The sequence below is a fragment of the Plectropomus leopardus genome, chromosome 15, assembly GCF_026936395.1.
Source record: "Plectropomus leopardus strain MGB_pleo_1.0 chromosome 15, ASM2693639v1, whole genome shotgun sequence".
NCBI classification, from domain to species: domain Eukaryota; kingdom Metazoa; phylum Chordata; class Actinopteri; order Perciformes; family Serranidae; genus Plectropomus; species Plectropomus leopardus.
Window position 1 is genome coordinate 33,685,988 of NC_142190.1, and position 22,656 is coordinate 33,708,643.

Consider the following 22,656-nt stretch of genomic DNA (forward strand, 5'->3'; position numbering starts at 1 on the left):
GTGGACAAAAGTGTTGGACAGACAGTGAGATGGCCCCAGTGCCACCGATAACCTCAGTAGTGTGTGTATGAGGCAAATGTGAATGTCCAAGCAGCACTGAAGTCTTGCCTGTCTGTGCCTGATACTCACAGTGTGGGGGCCCCTTTACTGGCTCCTGGGCTCTGCCTGCAGCCCTCCATTACAAAGCCCTGCAGCACATCATCCAGTGTGGAGTGGGCTCTGACAAAGAAAGGACACACACACACACAGACAGCAGGTGCATTACTATGACTCAGCTACAGGCCACAATAAGTCTGAATAATCCTGGATTTTGGGGTGGGTCAGGTCAAACAGACGAATGGGACTGTGTGCTGTGTGGAGCTGCTGTCCCCCACCTGACTGTGTCCTCCAATAAGCTGGGACTGAGCCGTGACCCCGGAGACATCCTGAGCTCTTCACTGTCCTCTGGATGTGCAGCCACCAGGTCAGCATTGAGCCCACCTGAGCAGACACATCAGCCCATGACATTCACAATTATTTTCATTAACCCTTTGAAGCTCAGTTTCTCTGAGAAAGATGAGAAGAAGTCAATTAGCACCAACAAAATCAAAAATTACCAAAAAATCAGCCAGACAATTTAGTGAAAATTACACGAAATTGACCTGGAAATGATTGAAAAATAAATAAATAAAAAGAAGACAAAACAGGAAAGGATGTGAGTAAACCTGGATCAACATCATTTTTCTTGTGCTGAATCTAGACCCCTTTCACAAGCATTAAACATTGTTTAACTCTGAGCAAATTGGTTTGATATGTTTTACAAAGGGCAATCAGCAAATTGGCATAAAATTGTGGGAAATTATTATAAGGTGAAAAGAAAATGACTTGAACATTAACTAAAGAAGAGAGAGAAATATTAGGAAATTATCAAAAAACTAGGGGAAAATGTCCAGAAAAATATATTTCTAATTATTGTATTTATATATTCTAAGTTAGGTTACAGAAAAAAAAACATATATATATATATATATATATATATATATATATATATATATTTTTTTTTTAATTTTTTTTTTTCCCACCATTTACTGTTTTTTGTTTGTTTTGTTTTCTTGGTAACTTTTTACTCCCATCTTCCTAATTTGGGTAAATTGTTAAGTTGCCTTCTTTCCATGTATTTGAAAGAAATAAACCCAATTTGCTCAGGTTTCAAAGGGGAAAAATACAATACTGTATCATAATTTTTCTCTGAGACAATAATCAGTTTCCTTTGAGGAGAACTCTGCAGGCCTCCCAGCCTGCCAGTGCGTCGTGACGGGGAGAGCTCTGGGAATAAAGCAGCTGAAAGTAGTGATAGTGACAAGCCAGGACTGTCACAGCTACTGACACACTTGGCAGGGCGCACCTGTGATGTGGCCACGCCGGTTCACTACATGCAGCCCATGGTGTCTTACTGTGCACAGAAAGTGGGCGGACAGAAAGGCTAGTTTTGTCTCGTCCCCCCATACCAGAGCCAGTGCTTCCGACCCAATAATGCAGACACTACAGTACTTTTTAAAATGAAACTACGGGCCACACAGGTGAGTATCTGTTACATTATCATGTCTTCACTTACTGATCTTAAACAAGGCATCTCCCATTTCTTCACCGCTGCCACATAGTCTGGTTATTTTCTTCCTCCTGTCGTCAATATATCCTTCATCCTCCTCTTCATTCACCTGTGACCCCTCATCTGTAAAACAAAGTCAAATACATAAAACTCAAAGCATCTATCCACTGATATACTTACTAAGAATGTTTTTCAGTAGATATTTGATGGTTTAGTTCAACTTTTTTCTACCGTTCGCATTTAAATTGATAATAAATGTCAGAATTAAACTAGAAATACGGTGTGTATGCCTCCACCCATCAGTCCAGTTGCACTTACATCCATGTTTGCAAAAGCATGGATGCCTCACACACATCTGCCCCAGTAGCACAGAAGATCTCTACAATCAGCACAGTTTACAGATCAGTGTCACCACTTCAGTTTCTGACCAAATGTCTCTCCTTCTGCTCCTGGCGTTGAGTAATGACCAGAAAAGTGTTTTTGCAGAACACTATGATGTCAATGTTGACCTTTGGAATATAAAATCTCAGAACGTCCTCATTTTATCCGATGAGACAATTGTGTGAAATTTGAGTGTTCTTGAGTTATAAACAAAAACATGTTTAATAAGGTCACCTAGATCTTGTCCTTTGATCTTCGACTAGATTTTAATTAGTTCATTCTTTCATTCTTTCATTCTTGAGTCCAAGTTGACTTTTGTGCAAAAAAAACCTCCCTCAAGATCATATTCAGATATTGTGTTCATGAGAATAAGACTGATGCAAGGTCACAGTGACCTTGACCTTTGACCACCAAATTCTAAACAGCTTATCACTGAGTCCACTTCAAAGTTTGTGCCAAATTTGAAGAATTTCCCTCAAGCTATTCCTGAAATAATGTGTTTTCAAGAACTGGACGAATGCTAGGTCACAGCTTGACCTTTGACCTATGACCACCACAATCTGATGAGTTCATTCCTGAGTCACAGTGTACGTTTGTGCTCAATTTGAAAAACAAAGAGAAACTCACTAAAATTGAAAAAATGTCTTGAGATATTGCGTTCATGAGAATAAGCCAGACAGACAGACAGACAGAAAACACAATGCCTGCGGCCCCACTGTCACAGAACTGTGCATCAGTATCAGCTGATGCTGTGTGTGAAATGAGCAGTGCTGCAGAGCACTCTGAGGTGGTACAGTCCTCCTGCATAGAGCCGCAGGTGGACTCAACAGTCCGTTGGTTCTCACCTCTCTGTGGCTCACACCAGCCATGCTTAACTTCCTCACTGCCTTCTTCAACATCCTTTCCTCCCTCCTCCTCCTCTTCTTCCTCCTCTTCCATGTTTTCTTCTTCTTTAGTGTACTCTTTGATCATGTGTAATAGTCTGTCCCTTTCCTTCAGCTCCTCCTCTGCCCTGTCCTTCTCCTCTTCCTCCTCATGAACCTTCAGCTGACTTTGACTGGTTCTGTCCGTCTCCTCCTGCCTCTCTTCACTCTGCTCCTGTTCAGAGGCTCCTGCTCCCTTGCCTTCCTCTTCCTCCTCTGCTTTGTGCTCTCCCTCCACAGTGTCGTAGCAGCTGTGGACAGCGGAGCTGAGAGACACAGTGTGTGTGGACAGCCCTGTCTCTTGGTTGGCTGTGAGGAAGCTCTGGGGACTGCTGGCAGAGTCCAGCATGAATGGTGGAGGCTGAAAAAATGGAAAGGTGACAGCACATTTTGGTCAGCTTTGCACCTGGGTGTCATTTATGTTCCTCTTGGACCAACTGAAAACAGACATACAAATGTGAAGGAGATAAATAATATGGGATGTTGTGGCTGGACAAGAACCATGGGAATGGTTTAGGTGAGGAGAGCCACAGTGGTGAATGATGGCAGACCTTCACTGAGCTCTCTCTTGGCGTGGTCAAAGTGTCAGAGCTGAGGTGGCTGCAGACAGGGGAGTCAATGACAGCTGTCATCACACGCCGGCGTACATCTGTCAAAACACGACAGGAGCAACAGGGAAACACCTGATGTCACTTATCTTCTCCTTTACTGGAATTCAAAAAGTTATTGTTGTCCATCAGTGTGTTTACATGCACCAAGTACTCATGTTAGCACTGCCTTTCTCCTGTAAGCTCATTTCTTTGCTGGAAAGGACAGATTATTAAGCGTGATTGGAGTTGAACCTGCGGCTGCTACAGCAAGGACATAGCCTTCGTCCACGCGGTGCCTGCTCTACCAGAGGCCAGTTCAACATACCCAGCATACTCTAACACTGGCCGCCTGGATAAACGGTACCACCAAGCTGGTTATCAACTCTCTCAGTTAACTCTGTGTTTTCCCCTCCATTCATGAGCATGAGAGAGAGACAAGGGTGTTAACTACCAGCAACATCATCAGAACCACGAATCAAGTACATCTTATAATAGCCTACAGTAGCCTATGAAACAGTAATACTGTTTACCCTCAACAATGTCCTAATTTTGGGGCAGGAAAGAAGACATTTCCATTAATGTGACATGTAAACCACAACGTGTAGTCTTGCAGCAGAATAAGAAAATGTAAAAACACTACAAAGAATTTCCAAATATGAACAGAAGGCCAATGTTTTTTTTGCAACAGTCAGATGATGAGGAAACTGCTTTAAATATTTTACACCCAAAACACTTTCAGTAATGTTGGACTGTTTGTGCTGCTGAAGTAGAGGGTGGGAAATACCTGAGGAAATGACAAATAATGACTAATAGGACCGCAATAATGACCGTAATGTTGCATTTATAATAACAGGAGCCAATTAACAGTGAGATTACATTTTTAATTAAATGTAATCTTTTATTTCCAGCTCTCATCACTGTATCCTGTTATTCTGAGCTGCAGTGATGAATCAAAGTGTAAAATCAGCCACACTGTCAGATATCACTACGGGCTTAAAATAAACTTTGAAGAATTAAAATGAAAATCATCATCATGTTTCTGGTGTTGTAAACAATCTTTCTGTTTGTTAGAATCTCCGTTTTAAAGCCATTGGAAATAGAAACGATGGAATAATAAAATGATTCTACTAACCCCATAAAAATAGTCACTTCAGACTTTTGCCCATGACACTTTTTTCCCGTGATGTAACTGGTCAGGGGTCATGATTTTGGCAGGTTGTTATCTGATACCCTGAAGTTGACCTGCTGTGGAACAGGTTAGCTGCTCAGCATAAGTTACCATGGTGTTTTATCCCAGTAAAAAGAGAACCAGCTTCACAGTACTCAAAACCCAGAGTTAACCCTTAAGTTACCTTGCTAACCCCAAATCCTGCCTAATAGTACTGACCTCTGGTGAGCTAATGGGTGTCCAGGTAAGCTGACTTCGTAAATGTCATGTTTAGCAGATCATGATGGAGGATTTAGGAAGCTTAAGTTCTTCTGGATAATGCTGATTCCTGGTTTCTAGTTAGCTTTTTACAAATACACATGTGCAGGACAAAACACTTTCCACCTCTGAACACTTAACTCTTAAATTCAGTCACTAAAATGTGAAAAGAAAACTCTCCTCTCCCTGTCTGTCTGTCCTCTCCTATCAGTCTGCTTCCAGCAAAAAAAAAAAAAAAAAGCTAAAATAAGTAAGCAGAAATCTGATAACTGTCCTGCTGCATATAAACAAATTTACAGTAACCTGGTTACTACGGAGTATATCAACGCACTACATGTGTTACACAGATGTCAAGCTTCCAGAAATACTTGACTTCATTCTAAATATTATCATCCACTGTTTTGTCTACAAGGAAAGTCATTCTTTTCTGACTTTACAGGACTTGTTCTTAAAACACTGACACACCACCAAAAGCAGCCAGTGTCTCACAGCGTCACTGACACTGATGTGCTGACTGCAGGCTGGTGGCTTTTCAAAAAGAGCTCCATCTACTCTCCTGGATTTGGCCCCCACAGGTTGATGCTATGAGACAACCAGGTAACAGGGGCACCGTCTTGCATTTCTTAATTTGATTTCTTTTTGATTTTCTGGAAGTAGGAACTGCCTAAATATTTATGGTAAAGGCCTAAGGCCAAAGTCAAATATAAAAAAAAAAAAGTTAGCGATTTGTCATTGTGTGTATTTTTACCTGGGCTGCGCGGGGTACTGTAACAGGGTGCTGCTTGTCTGTGGACAGAGATACTGTAGAAATTCTCTTGAGGCTGAACGGGAGACAATCTGATGCTGGGAAGTTCAGCCATGTCTAACCCAGCCCTGGATGCACACACGTTCACACACGTTCACACACACACACACACACACACACACACACACAGAGAGAGAGAAAGATCAGCTTCTAAGAATAGACATTGCTCTGGGATGGACCATATGACCCCAGCATGCTCTCTTCTAGGTATAGGCGGATATAAAGAAATATCTATGTGATAATTCATGTACAATATCAGTCAGCCGTTACATATTATGACAGCTGTGTTTACAAATTATTCATCGTCCTCCACCTTTAGGTGTCCACAATTGAAGCTACAATTGTTAATGAATACAACAGCAACAGTACATCTGGGTATAGCAACATCATAGTCTGTTATAAATCATTTATGAAATGTTTATATGCTACTCATAAATGCTGGTTTTTCATTGGCGAACACAAAATTTCTTTATACATGCGTGCTGTTCCTTCAAACTAAATCCAAATTTTTTCTGAGATGGTCGAGCTGATTGCCTCCTTTGCAGTGTATTTATCTGTATTTAAAAGTGACAGGATCCCCGATCAGCCTCTTCTTTGATAACGATCCTTAATTTTGAATCATTTGAACAGGCCCAATAACATAGGAAGATAATCTGATGTTAACAATATTTGTTGAGTGTCTGCATGATCAGAGCTGACAGTTACAGTCAGTCAGATTCTATAAGACCTTTCTAAAGGGTCACATCAGGAATTGATTGCTGTCAAAATAATTCCCACCAATCAGGATCAGAATGTTTAAAATGACTAGCTCTGCAAATGCATTTTGTGTAACTGAACCATGGTAATCTGGATCATGTAAGCAACATCAGAAAGACAGGGGTCATCTACCAGTTTTATTTTTTATTTTTTCGTTTAAGGGGTATATTTGGGGAGTTTTTCCTTTTCCACTGTGAGGGTCTAAGGACAAAGGGATGTGATATGCTGTAAAGCTCTGTGTGGCAAATTGTGATTGTGATAATGGGCTTTATAAGTAAAATTGACTTGACTGTTCAACTCTGCTTCTGATTTACGTTATTGCCCCTGTGCAGACAGAATCTAGAACTAAGAGAAAAATTATTATTTTCTTATGAAACTTTCCATGACTGAAAGTGCACATGTCTCAGTACACTTTGCATTATTAAGCACATTGAGGTTGATGTCAGTGTCCTTACATGTGAGTGTTAGGTGTGTGCTGAGCCTGTGCTCCACTGACATCAGAGTCACTGTCTGCTCTCTCATAGTCGTCTGGAAAGCTATCATATTCTGGGGAATAAAAAACAACACAAAAAATGAGATAAATTTACGGCACTTTGCAAACATCTTGGTCACACATTTCAGGCACTCTAATGGCAGCAAATATCACTGACTTACTGGTGTTGTGAGTATCTAGCAGAGCACTCCCACTAGCTGCTGGCCTGCACACCTCCAATGTGACATCTGCACCTTCCTTTGAAGTGCATGTCTGGAAGAGACGCATTAGATGTTCACTGCAACTCACTCCAGCCAGGAGAAAGCAAACTGTTCATACAGTCTAAAAGCTCTGCTCACCTAATGCTTTTTAAATTTGATCTAAGACAGTCCAAAACTAATAGTTAACATGAAGAACTCTATCCAAATTCACAAACTACAGCGCTAAAACTCAAACTCATGATGTCATAGGGTACAGCTCTGTATTTTAGCATTTCATTCAATTCTGTGAAGAAAATTATTAGATATGGAAGTATATAAAATATCAGGAAATCTCATCTCTGATGCAAAATTAGGAATGCACACCATATTTTTTGCGGATATCCGATATGCTGATGGGTGACAACTTATTTGGCAGATATCTGATACCAATATCGATTTGATTTGATTCTGTATCCTCCTATCACGATGGCCCACCAGCAGATGGAGACATCAAATACAATGCTTTTTGAGTGTATGTAATATTCATTCATTCTGCAGAATATGAAAAATATTTCAACTTAGGGTTGATGTTATGAACATGTTCACTTTGTCAATTAAAAAAAAAAAAAATCTTATACTGATACAGATGACGTGTCTATATTATAGTCTACTCAAAATTAATGAAAATCACTCATTTTACAAATATTGCATTTCACTGTTTGTACAGTTTCAGTTGTTCTGTGCTGTTATTGTTTTTCATTGAATATAATATGAAATATATTATATAAAATATGTCACTTAGTCATGGCTTGTCAGTTTATTAAATCATAAAAACAGGGGTTGCTTTAAGAAAAAAGTTGGGAACTACTGTTGTAGATGACACGCGGAACAGCCAGGGGAATGTTCTGAATGTATGGGAAAATTGTCTGTACAGTGGGCCAAAAAAATCACGCTTCCATTCATCTATAGTGCAGCTCCGGACTATACACCCTGACATCACAAGTTTGATGATGTTTCATGTTCACAAATCTTGATTGAACTTTGCTAGGCCATGGAATGAATGGAATGGAATTCATAATCTAGGTGATGTTCCCTTTTAAAGCAATGAAGATTCGCTACATTTAGTCCATATGTACTGCTGCTGTGCTGTTTGTGATGAAACGTAGTAATAAACTGAACTCAGTGTGGAGAACTGTGTGAGAAAGGTGTAGCAGACTTGTTGAGTGAAGCCGTGTACCTGCTGCTTCTTCCTAGAAAGGATGTTGAGAAGGCTGCTGTCCAGAGCTGATGTGTACTGGCTCAGCTCGGCTGTACTGAGATCAGCTTGCATCGAATGCCTTTCTGTCATGGAGCAACCTGACGGAAGGACAGGCAGCGAGCATTTGCCCTTATAATGCGACTGTTCAGCTGGATAGTGACTCAGCCACAAAGCCAGCTCGTCCTGATTCAGCAGCTCCCAGTCTCTCCTCAGAAGCTGGGCCTCCAGGTTCTTTACCCAGCTATCTCTCCTGTGCGCTGAGAGACTGTACTGCTTTGAAGGTGGTCCAACAGCAGCACTAACTCCTGAAAACTCTGTGGAAAGCACAGAGAGAGGGGAGATGGAGGAGGCAAAGGAGGAGTTGCTGTGGATGCAGAGAGGAGCATCCCTGAGTCTGCTCACTGGGTCCAGCTGCCCCCCCTTTCTGAGGTGCAGGTGTTTTGTCACTGTGTCAAGGCTCCTGTTGGCCTGCTGCAGCAGCTCCCAGGACACTTTGAGGTTGACCACGATGGTGCTGATCTGCTCAGCCACTGACAGCTTCAGGTCATCCAGCTGCTCCATTATCGCTACATCTATGTCTGCCTCTGGTTCAGGTTCTCCCTCAACACTACCTGAGTCAGACTCAACAAGCAGAGGACGCACGTCTGTGGAAGGGGACACAGACATGCATTCTCCCTCTGAATAGTCATCTCTTTCTCTCCCCAGCTCTGGCTTTGCACATCCGTATAGCTGTCTGTCCATATGGACCTGTCCCTCCAACACTGTGCCTGCCTTGACTACTGCTGACCTGACAACTGAAGGACACAGAGGAATTTCATCATCAATTTGTGATGAATTTTGTACCTGAAGCACATGCAGGCAAAAATGTTAGGTGTGTAAATGCAAACAGCATTAATTGTTCATCTTGAGCTATTTTAGTACAGATGGGAGCTCAAAATTTGTGTGTTGTGCTCAGTACTACTCTGCACTGGTGCCTCAATGATGGGACGCTGCGTTATGTCCTGGACCTCCCGCCTCATCTCCTGCTTTGGGTCATCACAAAGCCCACCACTCTGCTTTTCTTCCTCCAGGGAGAACCTCTGCAGCACACACATACATACATAGACACACGCACGTGCACACACACACACACACACACAACAAAAAAATGTATCATGTAAAGGCTCATTTCTAGGTGTTTCTCTGAATCTTAGTGCAGGATGAACTAGAATTACTTAAGGTTGTGTGCCTCCGCATTCAAGTCAAGCTACACTTACAGTTTACACGTCAGTGAAAACATGGAGAAGATCTCTACAATAAGCAAAGTTTCAACATTAGTGTCACCAGACAACATTAGTGTTACCTGACCAAATGTCTCCCCTTCTGTTTCTAGGATGAGTTGCAAACCAGTATGATATCACAGTGAAGTTGACCATTGACTTTTTGGATAGAAAATGTCACCACTTTGTCGTATGGTCCTATTAGACATTTGTGTGGCATTTTAGCACAATTTGGGCATCAATTCCTGGGTTATGGCCAAAAACATGTTTTGTTAGGTCCCAGTGACCTTGACCTTAGTTCATCCTTGACTCGAAGTGGATGTTTGAACCAAATGAAGCAAAGGGCTGAAGCCTGACTCGAACCCACAGCTGCTGCGGTGAGGACACAGCCTCTGTACATGGGGCGCCTGCTCTACCAACTGAGCCACCAGGTGCCCTGTTTTTTTTACCAAATTTTAATAAACTCCTGTTCCTGAGACATTGCATTCACAAGAATGAGACAGATGGATGAACAATCTGACCACATTTTGCCTCCAGCCACAGCTAATGCTGAGGCGCAGGCATAAGAATGTGCAAAATCAAACTGAAAACTGGGCATCTGGTGGCTCAGTGGATAAAGCAGGTGCCCAATATATGAAGAGTGTGTCCTTGCCACAGCGGCTGTGGGTTTTATTATAGCTCGTGGCCCTTTGCTGCATGTCATTCCCTCTCTCTCTCCCCCTTTCACGCTATTGATCTTCTGTCCTATGTAAGAAAGGCAAAATGCTAAAAAATAATCTTTAAAAAAAAAAAAAAAAAAAAATCAACTGAACTGAAAACTTATCTTTCATATTTGTTGCAGGCCTCTTATCCCATGAGCATTCTAGAAATTATCATTTAAAACAGTATAAAGAAAAATAATACAAGAATATCATTTAGGGGGTTAGTTACTCTTTACTCACTATATAACCAATGGGAATTGTGTTTCCATTATTTTATTCACCATATTTCATTTCTGAAAAAGGAAGTTGTTGAAGGAGTTGCTGTGTTTGATACTGCATTCTAGCTTTGTGTTACTATCCTTCTGCTGCAGATAAGAAAACAAACAGTGTCTGTGAAAACATAAAGAGAGACTTTCACACTGAAAAAACACCCTGAAAGATTCCCATGTTTGATTAGCCTGAGTTGAGTTTTAAAATGCATTTTTAGCACAGAACAGGAACTGTGGATTTTGTGCTCCACGACTCACATTAAAATCACTTTAAGAAGGGATCTCTTTGAAGCTAGTATGGACAGAAGGAAAAAATACAACAATCAATAATTGATTCAACAAGATTATTAAATGAACTACAGTTACAAACAAAATAGCTACTGCTACTTTTAACTCTACACTCACATTGTAACGGGTGAGGTGTAGACCCAGATGCAGTACACCGATTAACAGTTCTAGTTGGTAATGACGTTTATTTAAACCAACACAGGAAATGCACCACTGACGGTGAAACAGTACTGGTAATTGTCCGTTCTTCGAGCGGAACGCCCAAACAAAGTCTCTGGCGAATGGACGGTGGGAAGAAACGGAGCTTACTGCACTCGACGCCGTCGAGGAGGAAATCCCGTCGTCCGCTGGATCGGCGACACGTGTGGAGGTGCCGTCGAGGAGAGAGCGGAAGAGTGGTCGGGGACAGGCGGAGATTTCGTAGTCGGCGGAGCAGTCCGTGAATGCAGCAGTGCCGATGGGGATCAGGCAGAAGGATCGTCGGGGGCAGGCGGAGATTTCGTAACCAGCGGAGCAGTCCGTGAATGCAGCAGTGCCGATGGGGATCAGGCAGAAGGATCGTCGGGGACAGGCGGAAGGTTCGTTACCAGCGGAGCAGATCAGGAACGCCGAAGCAGAGCACGTGGTCAGGAACAGAAGGCAGGTAGGTTCTCCAGGGAGCAGGCGAGCAGAGCAGGTCGGGGACAGGCAGGGTCGGCTTTGTGTGATCAGGCAGGTAAACGCTGGAAAGTCTTGCATGCTGCGAAAGAACAATCTGGCGACGAGTGTGTGTGCTGAAGGGGCTTATATCAGGAACTGATTGCTGATGGGCTGCAGCTGAGAGGTGAGTGAGACGAGGTGGCAGCGGAGGTAGGCGTGGCTAGCAGGTAGAGAGGGTGAGTGGAAAAACACTGGCAGAGTGACAGGAGGTGGATGAGAGGCAGGAACCGTGACAGAACCCCCCCCTCAAGGGACGGCCCACGACGTCCCAAAAACAAGTCCACAGGAGACGTCAGAGACATCCGAAACACTCCCCTCATCCTCCGAGAGGGAACCGTCCCCCTCCGAGGCAGAAACCACGTCGTCACCCTCAGACGGAGCAGACACAGGGGCAGGATGAGGAACAGAATCAGAATCCCCCCGGGTCGAGGCGAGCCTGGAGGATTGGTCCGGATGCAGACGATGGAAGTCCTCCACGAGTCGAGCATCCAGGATTTGGCGAGCCGGGACCCATGACCGTTCCTCCGGCCCGTACCCCTCCCAATCCACCAGGTACTGGAGCCCCCTCCCATGGCGACGAGAGCGGAGCAGGCGGTGCACCGTGTAAGCAGGAGCCCCATCAATGATGCGTGGAGGCGGGGGAGGCTGAGAGGCAGGTTGCAGGGGGCTGTCTCTGAAAGGCTTGAGTCTGGAGACATGGAAGACGGGGTGGATCCGCATAGTGCGGGGCAGCTGTAGTCGGACTGCCACCGGATTGATCACCTTCTCGAGGGGAAATGGCCCGACAAACTTGGGAGCCAATTTCTTGGATTCCACCCTCAGGGGGAGATCCCGGGTGGACAGCCACACCTTCCGCCCCACCTGGTAAGGAGGAGCTCGGGAACGGCGACGATTAGCCGCCTTGGCGTTCCGATCTGCAGTTCCCAGCAGGGTGGCTCTGGCCTGAGTCCAAGTCCGTCGACAGCGACGGATGAAGGCTTCAACAGAAGGGTAAGCAGTCTCTTTCTCTTGCGCCGGGAACAGGGGGGGTTGAAACCCATAAGCGCACTGGAATGGTGACAGGCCAGTGGCGGAGCTGGTGAGGGTGTTGTGGGCATACTCCACCCACAGCAGTTGCGAGGCCCAGGAGGCGGGGTGTTTAGATGTCATACACCGGAGGGCCGTTTCCATTTGTTGATTTTTCCTCTCCGTCTGGTTTGACTGTGGGTAATACCTGGAGGACAGGCTGGTGGAGGCACCCAGGAGACAACAAAACTCCCTCCAGAATGCAGAGGTGAACTGGGGGCCCCGATCTGAGACCACGTCAGAAGGGAGACCATGGAGCCGGAACACGTGCTCCAGGAGCAGCTCGGCGGTTTCTTTGGCAGAGGGGAGCTTGGGCAAAGGCACAAAGTGGGCCATCTTACTGAACCGATCTACCACTGTCAGGATGGTGGTGTTGCCTCCCGACAGTGGCAGACAAAGTCCAGAGAAATGTGGGACCATGGACGATGAGGCACAGGTAGTGGCTGTAGATGGCCGGCAGGAGCCCCCCGAGGAGCTTTATTCTGATTGCAGACAGGGCAGGCATTTACAAAGTCTGTGGTATCTTCATCCATGGTGGCCCACCAAAACCGCCGTTGTAGGAACTCCTTGGTCCGTGTGATCCCTGGGTGGCAGGTGAGACGAGAACTGTGAGCCCATTGCAGGACCTCAGATCTTAACCCCTGGGGAACGAAGAGTCGGTCCAGGGGGCACGAGCTAGGACCCGGCTGGTCCTCCACAGCAGCTTTAACTCGCTCCTCGATCTCCCAGGTGAGGGCGGCCAGGAGACGAGAAGGGGGAATAATACTGTCCGGGTTGGGGAGGTCCTCCTCCCCAACTAGAAACTGACGAGACAGGGCATCAGGCTTGACGTTGCGGGAACCAGGTCGGTATGACAGGGTGAATGTGAACCTTGCGAAGAACAGGGCCCACCGGGCTTGACGGGAGTTGAGTCTCTTGGCTGAGCGGATGTACTCGAGGTTCTTATGATCTGTCCAGACGAGGAAGGGGGTCTTGGTGCCCTCTAGCCAGTGTCTCCATTCCTCCAACGCCAACTTCACCGCCAATAGCTCCTGGTTGCCGATGTCATAGTTCCTCTCCGCCGGTGACAATCGTCGGGAGAAGTAAGCACAGGGGTGAAGCTTCTGGTCCTCAGCAGAACGTTGCGACAGGACAGCCCCCACACCCACATCGGAAGCGTCCACCTCCACCACGAACTGTCTCTCGGGATCCGGGATCAGGAGAATGGGAGCTGAACTGAAGCGTCTCTTGAGGAGCTGGAACGCTGCCTCTGCGTCTGGGGACCAACGGAAGGGAACCTTGCAGGAGGTGAGAGCGGTGAGAGGTGCTGCCACCGCACTGTAGCCACGGATGAACCGCCTGTAGAAGTTAGCGAACCCCAGGAATCGTTGCAGCTGTTTGCGGGAGTCAGGGACCGGCCAGGAGGTAACCGCTGAAACCTTGGCAGGGTCCATCTCCATGCGATTAAGGCCATTGATGTAGCCCAAGAAGGGAACAGAGGAGGCGTGGAACTCACACTTCTCAGCTTTCACGAAGAGGGAGTTCTTTAACAGGCGTTGCAGGACTGTCTGGACGTGGTGTATGTGTTCTTGCTTCGAGCGGGAGAAGATCCGGACGTCATCCAGATACACGAATACGAATTTGTTGAGCAAGTCTCTGAGCACGTCATTGATGAGAGCCTGGAAAACAGCCGGGGCATTGGTGAGCCCGAAAGGCATCACCAGGTATTCATAATGTCCCGTGGGAGTATTAAATGCTGTTTTCCATTCGTCCCCCTCACGGATCCGAACCAGGTGATAGGCGTTGCAGAGATCTAGCTTGGTGTAAATGGTGGACCCCTGGAGCAGTTCGAAGGCGGAAGCAATGAGGGGTAGAGGATAGCGGTTTTTTTATAGTAATGTCATTCAAACCCCGGTAGTCGATGCAGGGTCTTAGGGAGCCATCCTTCTTGCCCACGAAGAAGAACCCAGCACCAGCGGGAGACGAGGAGGGGCGAATGATGCCGGAAGCCAAGGTGTCCCCGATGTATGTGTCCATCGCCTCTCTCTCTGGTGCTGACAAGGAGTACAGGCGCCCCTTGGGAGGAACAGAGCCGGGCAGGAGGTCGATGGCGCAGTCGTAGGGTCGATGTGGAGGCAGTGACGTGGCCCTCGTCTTGTTGAACACCTCCCGGAAATCATGATACTCAGGGGTTACCTTAGAGAGGTCAGGAGTGGAACAGGAACTGGCAGGCGACACGGGCGTGACTGTTTGTCGTAGGCAGACCTGGTGACAGGAGGGGCTCCAATCCAAAATGGACCCCGTGGACCAGTCGATGTGGGGGTTATGGCGGCAGGCCAGGGATAACCGAGGATCAGGGGAATGCTTGGAGATCTCAGAACGTGAAACCTGATTGTCTCTAGATGCGTACCAGACAGGAGCATCGAGATGGGGGTAGTCTGGTGAGTCACCCTCCCCAGGAGATGGCCATCCAGTGCGCTAGCCGGGATGGGACGAGGAAGAGGGTCCAACTTGATCTCCAGCTGCCGGGCGAGCTCCTCATCCATGAGGTTGACGTCGGCTCCAGAGTCAATAAAAGTAGCGAGGGTGTGAGATCCTCTCGTCAGTTGTAGTTGGACGTGAAACAGGGGCCGTTGATCAGGGGCAGAGTTCGAATGTAGGGATCGGCTCAGCAGAATGCCCCTGTCTACTGCTGAGCCCTCCCTTTTACCGGACACCGAGAGACAAAATGGCCGCCCTGGCCACAGTACAGACAGAGGTTCCCTCGACGGCGTCTCTCTCGTTCCTCAGGTGTCAGACTGGTGCGACCCACCTGCATGGGTTCTGCTCCCAAGGGGTGATCGGACAGGGGACCAGAGGCAGCGGGTGTCCCATACTGGTGATTGGGGGCCCGATGATTAGCTCCCTCCAGATTCCGCTCTCTCCTTCTGGCCTGGATCCGTCTGTCCAACCTCGTGGTCAGTTCAATGAGCCCATCTAATGAACCAGGGAGGTCGAACGACACCAACTCGTCTTTTATGTATGGAGCCAACCCGTTGAGAAAGGCGTCACACTGGGCCGCCGTGTTCCAGTTGCTCAACCGGGCTTTGGTTCTAAAGTCAATGGCAAAGTCTGCGACTGTTCGGTTCCCTTGTCTCTGACTAAGGAGGCTTCCGCTGGCGTCAGGTCCCGCTGAGATGGGTCCGAAAACCTTACGCAATTCCTCCACGAAAGCCTGGAAGGAGGCACAGGCTGGCATGCCTCTCTCCCACTCCGCCGTTCCCCATAAGCGTGCTCTGCTGGTGAGATGGTTTATGGCAAAGGCCACTCTGGCTCCCTCTGTGGCGAAGGTGTGTGGCTGCAGGGCAAACAGGATTGAGCAGTTTGTTAGAAACGGGCCGCAGCCCTCAGGATCCCCGGCATATCGTTCAGTTAGCCCCCACCCGGGGCTCGGATACAGGGCTAGGAGTTAGCATCTGAGGTGAAGCAGGTGGAGCAGGAGCTAGATCAGGAGGGGTGTGATGAGTCAGGGTGGTAGCCATTTGTTGTACCTGGGTGGCTAACTGGGTTAGCGCTCGCTCCAGCGCTGACGCCGATTGGCGAGCTTCAGCCGTGTTGGAAGTGAGCTGAGCTTCGTGTTGCTGCAACATTCCTTCCACGCGGGCAAGACAAGACTGAAGAGCGGTGTTTTCTGCTGGGTCCATGTTTGGCCAGATCGTACTGTAACAGGTGAGGTGTAGACCCAGATGCAGTACACCGATTAACAGTTCTAGTTGGTAATGACGTTTATTTAAACCAACACAGGAAATGCACCACTGACGGTGAAACAGTACTGATAATTGTCCGTTCTTCGAGCGGAACGCCCAAACAAAGTCTCTGGCGAATGGACGGTGGGAAGAAACGGAGCTTACTGCACTCGACGCCGTCGAGGAGGAAATCCCGTCGTCCGCTGGATCGGCGACACGTGTGGAGGTGCCGTCGAGGAGAGAGCGGAAGAGTGTTCGGGGACAGGCGGAGATTTCGTAGCCGGCGGAGCAGTCCGTGAATGCAGCAGTGCCGATGGGGATCAGGCAGAAGGATCGTCGGGGGCAGGCGGAGATTTCGTAACCAGCGGAGCAGTCTGTGAATGCAGCAGTGCCGATGGGGATCAGGCAGAAGGATCGTCGGGGACAGGCGGAGGGTTCGTTACCAGCGGAGCAGATCAGGAACGCCGAAGCAGAACATGTGGTCAGGAACAGAAGGCAGGTAGGTTCTCCAGGGAGCAGGCGAGCAGAGCAGGTCGGGGACAGGCAGGGTCGGCTTTGTGTGATCAGGCAGGTAAACACTGGAAAGTCTTGCATGCTGCGAAAGAACAATCTGGCGACGAGTGTGTGTGCTGAAGGGGCTTATATCAGGAACTGATTGCTGATGGGCTGCAGCTGTGAGGTGAGTGAGACAAGGTGGCAGAGGAGGTAGGCGTGGCTAGCAGGTAGAGAGGGTGAGTGGAAAAACACTGGCAGAGTGGCAGGAGGTGGATGAGAGGCAGGAACCGTGACACACATACTCCTGGTATTCGGTCGCAGAATAGCTTGTTACTCCACATTCCGATAATTAGAACTGAACAAGGAAAACAGTAATTCTCTTACAGTGATCCTTATATATGGAATAATCTGCATCTGCATTTCAGATCTTGTTTTAATTGAGTGTTAATTTTTTAAATTATACTTCTTGTCACAGCTCAGGTTTCTTAGGTTGTTTTCATTCATTCATGTTGTTTCCTGTTTTATTTTGAAACTCACATCTCCTCTCATTTCAGATCACTTCACTTCCTGCCCCTGTGTGTTTTCCCTCCCTTTTGATGGCTTCACCTGTGTCTGATTGTCTGTCCTGCCCTGATTAGGCTCACCTGTGCCTTGTTATCCTTCCCCTCACCACAGTATTTAGTGTGTGTCTTGCTTCCTCTCTGTGCCAGTTCGTCTTAGCCTTTCTGTGTGTCGACGTTCCAGCCTTTTGATTCCCTTGTGTCTCTTTGTTGGTTTTTTGGACTTTGCCTGTTTTTTGACTTTGCCTCTGCCTTGCTCTTTTTGGATACTTTTGCCTCATTGACCATCCTGTGTGTACCAAAGCTGTTTCGTCCAGTAAAGACTTTCTACTTACCTGAACTGTCTTCTGAGTCCATTTCCGCCTGGTTCACCAGTTGTAACACTTCTATGCCATAACACGTTTGTTATCCTGTATTTTTATTTTTAGCTAATTACATTACTATTATCTTTTGTTGTTTTGTATGATTATATCTTTATTTTAACTGTTTACTTGTTGAATGTCTGAAATGTCTTTGTTCATGCTCAACATCATTGAAAATGAGGGTCTCCCTCAATTGATTCCCTGAGTCTTAAAGAAAGGTTTGAATGAATAAAATACATAAACTACTGTTATGATAAAGTAATATAAAATACTGTTATAATGTTCAATAAAGTATTAAGTTAAATAAAGTACTGTTATATAGAGGAGGAGAAGAAGATAGAAAGTACATATATAGAAGAAGCATACAGAGTGAGGCCCACCTTGACATCCTCTCGCAGAGTGCAGCACAGGCTCTGCAGGCTGCAGGCGCGGTCCTGTGGATGCTGCTGCAGGCCTTTCAGAACCACATTGTAGTAAGGCTGTGGAATGCTGCCGTCTACTGCCAGGACCTGTCCTGCGTCCATCACCTGTTTGATCCCATCTGGGTCCAATGTGCCCCATGGCTCACTGTCTGAAACAATGTAGAACACATTTGAACAAACTGTCACCTACTGTGTACATTTATACTTTTCACTTTCACTTTCATTCATTTTAGTATGTTGGAAATGTCATCAGTGCTTCACTGCAGCTCATCTTCAGTTTTGGTTCAAATGCTAATTTCTGTTAACCTCTATTCCAGAAATCAGCCAAAACCTGAGGCCAATTTTCATTTGATAGAGAAAGGAAAAAAAAAACACCACCTCACCTAATTAATTCTGTTCATCAAGATATTTTTGTGTGAACATCTATTGCACATCTGTACGTCCTAGAAGAGAGATCCCTCCTGTTACGCTTCCTGAGGTTTCTACCATTTTTTCCCCCGTTACAGTTTCTTTTGGGGGGAGTTTTTCCTTAGATGATGTGAGGGTCTAAGGGCAGAGGGATGTCATCTGCTGTAAAGCCCTCTGAGGCAAACTGTGTTTTGTGATAATGAATTGAATTGAGCTGACCATGTTATAAAAAGAATACAGTAACTGTGAAATCCTCTGAATATTTCAACTATTATATTATAAATTCAACTGACATACAATGTTGGAGTCCAAAATGAGAAGGCAGGGTATGAGGGCTACCTGTGTAGAGTTCCTGGATCAGAGCACACACGCTGTAGATGTCTGCCTGTTGTGTGCACGGCCGCTGTTTTATGACCTCTGGAGCAGCCCATCTGTAAAGGCTGGGGGGAAGGGCTATGTGCAACGGGCGGGTGACACATGTACTTTGACTGCTGGACACACACAAACGCACACACACACACACACACACACACACACACACACACACACACATACACACACAGAATATTATTAGAAACAGGTGTGTGGTAAAACACAGTATGTTTACCATATTCTAATACTATTGCAAAATATTAATCAATAGATATTTCAATTTATGGTACTTACGCTACAGCAACAACAATTAAACTGTGTTATAATGTCATACCTCTGTACATTTCCTCATAACAATATACCACTTGTCATTGCTGGTAAGCCTAAAGGTTACATTTCCAAACATTAATCAGTGTCAGATGTTAGTGTTTTCAGACAGCTAACATGACATTAACAGGATTATACATTTTGGGGCAGCTAATGCTCAGGAGGTAGAGTCTACTAATAAGCAGACTGGTGGTTTGATCCCCAGCTCGTAGAGTCCACATGTTGAGGTATCTTTGGGCAAGATACTGAACCCCAAAATGCTCCTGATGCTGTTCCATCAGTGTGTGAGTGAGTGTGATTGATAACTGAGTAGCAGGTGGCACCTTGTGCAGTAGCCTCGGCCCCCAGTGTGTGAATGTGTGTGTGTAACTGGGTAAATGTGAGATGTAGTGTAAAAGCACTCTGAGTGGTTGGATGTCTACAGAAACACAATACAAGTGCAAGCCATTTGGCAGAGGTGTATACTTTACATTTCTAAGAAAAAAAACATAATTTTCTTTTTACATTATTTATTTTTGCATTAGTTAAAAAAAGAACCATCTGAAGGTATAACAATATCAATAAAATGTTTTTACAATATCAGTCAATTATTACATCATTAGTCAAGTTATTAAATGACTGGGTTTCATTACATTTCATGTCAAAGTGAACATTTGATTCCATTTTTAGGCATTATTAAATTTTGAGGAACTATTACATAATTGGGTGCTACAAGGTGTCAAGCACTAATTTAGGTTTCTAGCTGACAGAAATGACTGATTCAAATTAGTTATTTAACATATTCAGGTAGTCATTTCTCAACTTTATAAAAACTACTTGTGCAGGATACTACATCTACTACATCTATTTGTCTTTAAATTCTTCCATATTCATTTTACCCACTTTTTATTGTGCAAGAAGTATACTTTGTACCTCCTCCTGCACTGAGCCTGGCGCAGCCCTGGGCAAGCCTACCTGGGGACCATGAAGCCTAAACCGGTTAGTTTGGCCACTGCAAAATTTGTAAGGACGACACTGTGGGAAGAGAGCGTCCTCATCACCAGACCTGCCCTGTGGATGTACTCCAGGCCTTCACAAACCTGCAGCATCACTGACAGCAGCCATCTGTCCTGCAGCACTGGAAACTCTGCACGCTACAAGAACACAGAGTAGACCACACAGAGTAGACCCCACACACACACACACACACACACACACACACACACCAGGTTAAGTGATTCATGGGCAAAACAGAAGCACCACACACACATGGGTGGGTGTGGCCTTTTTTTGGCCTCTGTTTTCACTGTGCATGAAGCAATATGGCACCCGCTTCCTGTTCACAAACTCTTACTACAGTTACAGTTAAATAGGGCATAAAATATGTTTCTAAAAACATATTGGGTGAGAAATTGACAGTGCAGTAACATAATCTTGACTTCTATTTGATCAGCACTACTTAGTTTTACCGTTGGATTACATTTAGTTTGAGAGAGAGAGGGGCAGGTAACTCTCTTGACCCTCTCTTTACTCTGTGTCCAGCATGGGAGGGGGGCAATATGACAATGTCTACACTTTTAGCTATGTCCGACTGAAGTGTAAAAGAATCCTTGAAGTGTATCTTTGTCACCCTGGTGTGCAGCAGGTTGTGCAGTGTGCCCACGTTGACTGGTTCAAACACCAGACTTGTCCTCTGAAGGTCATCAGACAGACTCACAGCCATCAGCTGCAGCAGCTGTGGGTGGAAAAGCTGGCTGACACACACACACACAAACACACACACACACACACACATTTCATTACAATTGTAGAGTTAGTCATTAAATGAATGTAAGTACCAAATGCTCGCACAATATGGTGGTCCTACAATCAGAGACAGAAAATGTATTCACTTAGATTCATTGTTTCTGAAATACAGTAAGCAGGTCAGAAAGATGGCATTACTCTGGATCTCAGTCTTGAAAATCACATACACCAATATCACAACAACATTTTACCACATAGAAATACATTGAAACATTCATTTCTCAATATGACTCTGAGAAACTGAGTCATGCATTGATCTCAACAGGTTAGACTAATGTAATGCTCTATTTGCAGGATTATCCAAACAATCAGTCAGACAGTTACGACTCATTCAAAAGCAGCCAGAGTCCTTACGTGTACACGGATATTTCAACATAAGACTCCAGAACTGAAATCACTTCATTGGCTCAGAGTACAATACAGAATCACCTTCAATGTCCTGCTAATAGTTTATTAAACACATGATGGTTTAGCTACCCAGTACATATCCGACTTGCTCACTGATTATAACCCTGTGAGATCTCTAAGATCATCAGGCAGAGGTTCTCCAACTGTGCCCTGAATTAGATCCAGTTCAGGTGAGGGTGCCGTCAGTCACTGTGCTCTGTGGAACAAGCAACCTGCTGACTGGAGGTCCAGCACAAATGAGTCCACATTTAAAAGCAAACTTAAACTTTCTTATTCTCCCAGACTTATGGTTCATGTGTGTCTGTGTGTGTATACTCATTTGATCACACTTGATTGTGTTGTTGTTTTTGTGTTCTCTGTTATTATGTTGATGTTGATTACAACTGCTCATATATGTTTATGCTACTTATGTTCTTATATTTTTTAATCATTTGCCCTTCAATATAAAGCACTTTGGGTGTAGGTATAATGAAATGTGCTATGTAAATTAATTGCCATTGCACCATAAAGCCCTGTTGCATATGTCTTGCTGGCCACCTCAGTTCAATCATTTTGTACCTTTCTACTGTTTCTCAGTCACTAACATCTCACAACTGCCCTGTTGCTGCCCCTGGTGCAATTCCTACAGCCCCACTTGATTTGTCACACTGATCGCACTCTTCACACTCGAAGGTTTTGTCTCATCTATTTGAGTGCACAAAGGTTTCCATGCTCATATTTCAGAAAAGGACAAGGCTTCTTTTGATCCAAGTGCCTGCTGTTACTTTGGTCAAGTTTAGCTCATAAATAAAACATTGCAATCAAAAATGAGTTATGTTATTAAAGTTTCTGCTCACATTAACATAAGATATTCACTTAAAAGCCTCCCTTTTCTCTTGGTGCAATAGGTTGATCTTGAGCTGGGGTCAGTGGAGTGGCAATTATGATCTCATACACTTAATACAGGTATTAACAGTCAATATTTTACTAGATCCACAGCTTAACAAAACCACTACCACCGCATCCTGTTCTCTCTCACCTGCAGTAGTCCTGTTCCATGAGGAGCAAGTCCAAATAGGCTGTCTGACTGTCCCTCAGAGATTTTACTGTCACCTCGGAGCCCCTCCAGCTGGAACTGAAACAATGTCATAAAA

At 45.4% G+C, this 22,656-nt stretch overlaps 1 protein-coding gene across 1 annotated transcript in view; it reads right to left on the reverse strand.

Annotated features, from left to right (window-relative positions):
- Positions 1-22,656, reverse strand: part of tex14 (testis expressed 14, intercellular bridge forming factor) — a 32,719-nt gene that overhangs the window by 2,775 nt on the left and 7,288 nt on the right. The window contains exons 7-21 of the mRNA XM_088088475.1: positions 22,542-22,637; positions 20,940-21,063; positions 20,285-20,463; positions 18,971-19,122; positions 18,182-18,372; positions 9,321-9,478; positions 8,379-9,186; positions 7,124-7,214; positions 6,925-7,015; positions 5,657-5,781; positions 3,444-3,541; positions 2,815-3,253; positions 1,595-1,711; positions 375-480; positions 130-219 (exon numbers count right to left, since the gene is read on the reverse strand). Of these exons, the coding sequence (XP_087944601.1) occupies positions 130-219; positions 375-480; positions 1,595-1,711; positions 2,815-3,253; positions 3,444-3,541; positions 5,657-5,781; positions 6,925-7,015; positions 7,124-7,214; positions 8,379-9,186; positions 9,321-9,478; positions 18,182-18,372; positions 18,971-19,122; positions 20,285-20,463; positions 20,940-21,063; positions 22,542-22,637 (2,865 nt within the window). The remainder of the gene's footprint in view (positions 1-129; positions 220-374; positions 481-1,594; positions 1,712-2,814; positions 3,254-3,443; positions 3,542-5,656; positions 5,782-6,924; positions 7,016-7,123; positions 7,215-8,378; positions 9,187-9,320; positions 9,479-18,181; positions 18,373-18,970; positions 19,123-20,284; positions 20,464-20,939; positions 21,064-22,541; positions 22,638-22,656) is intronic.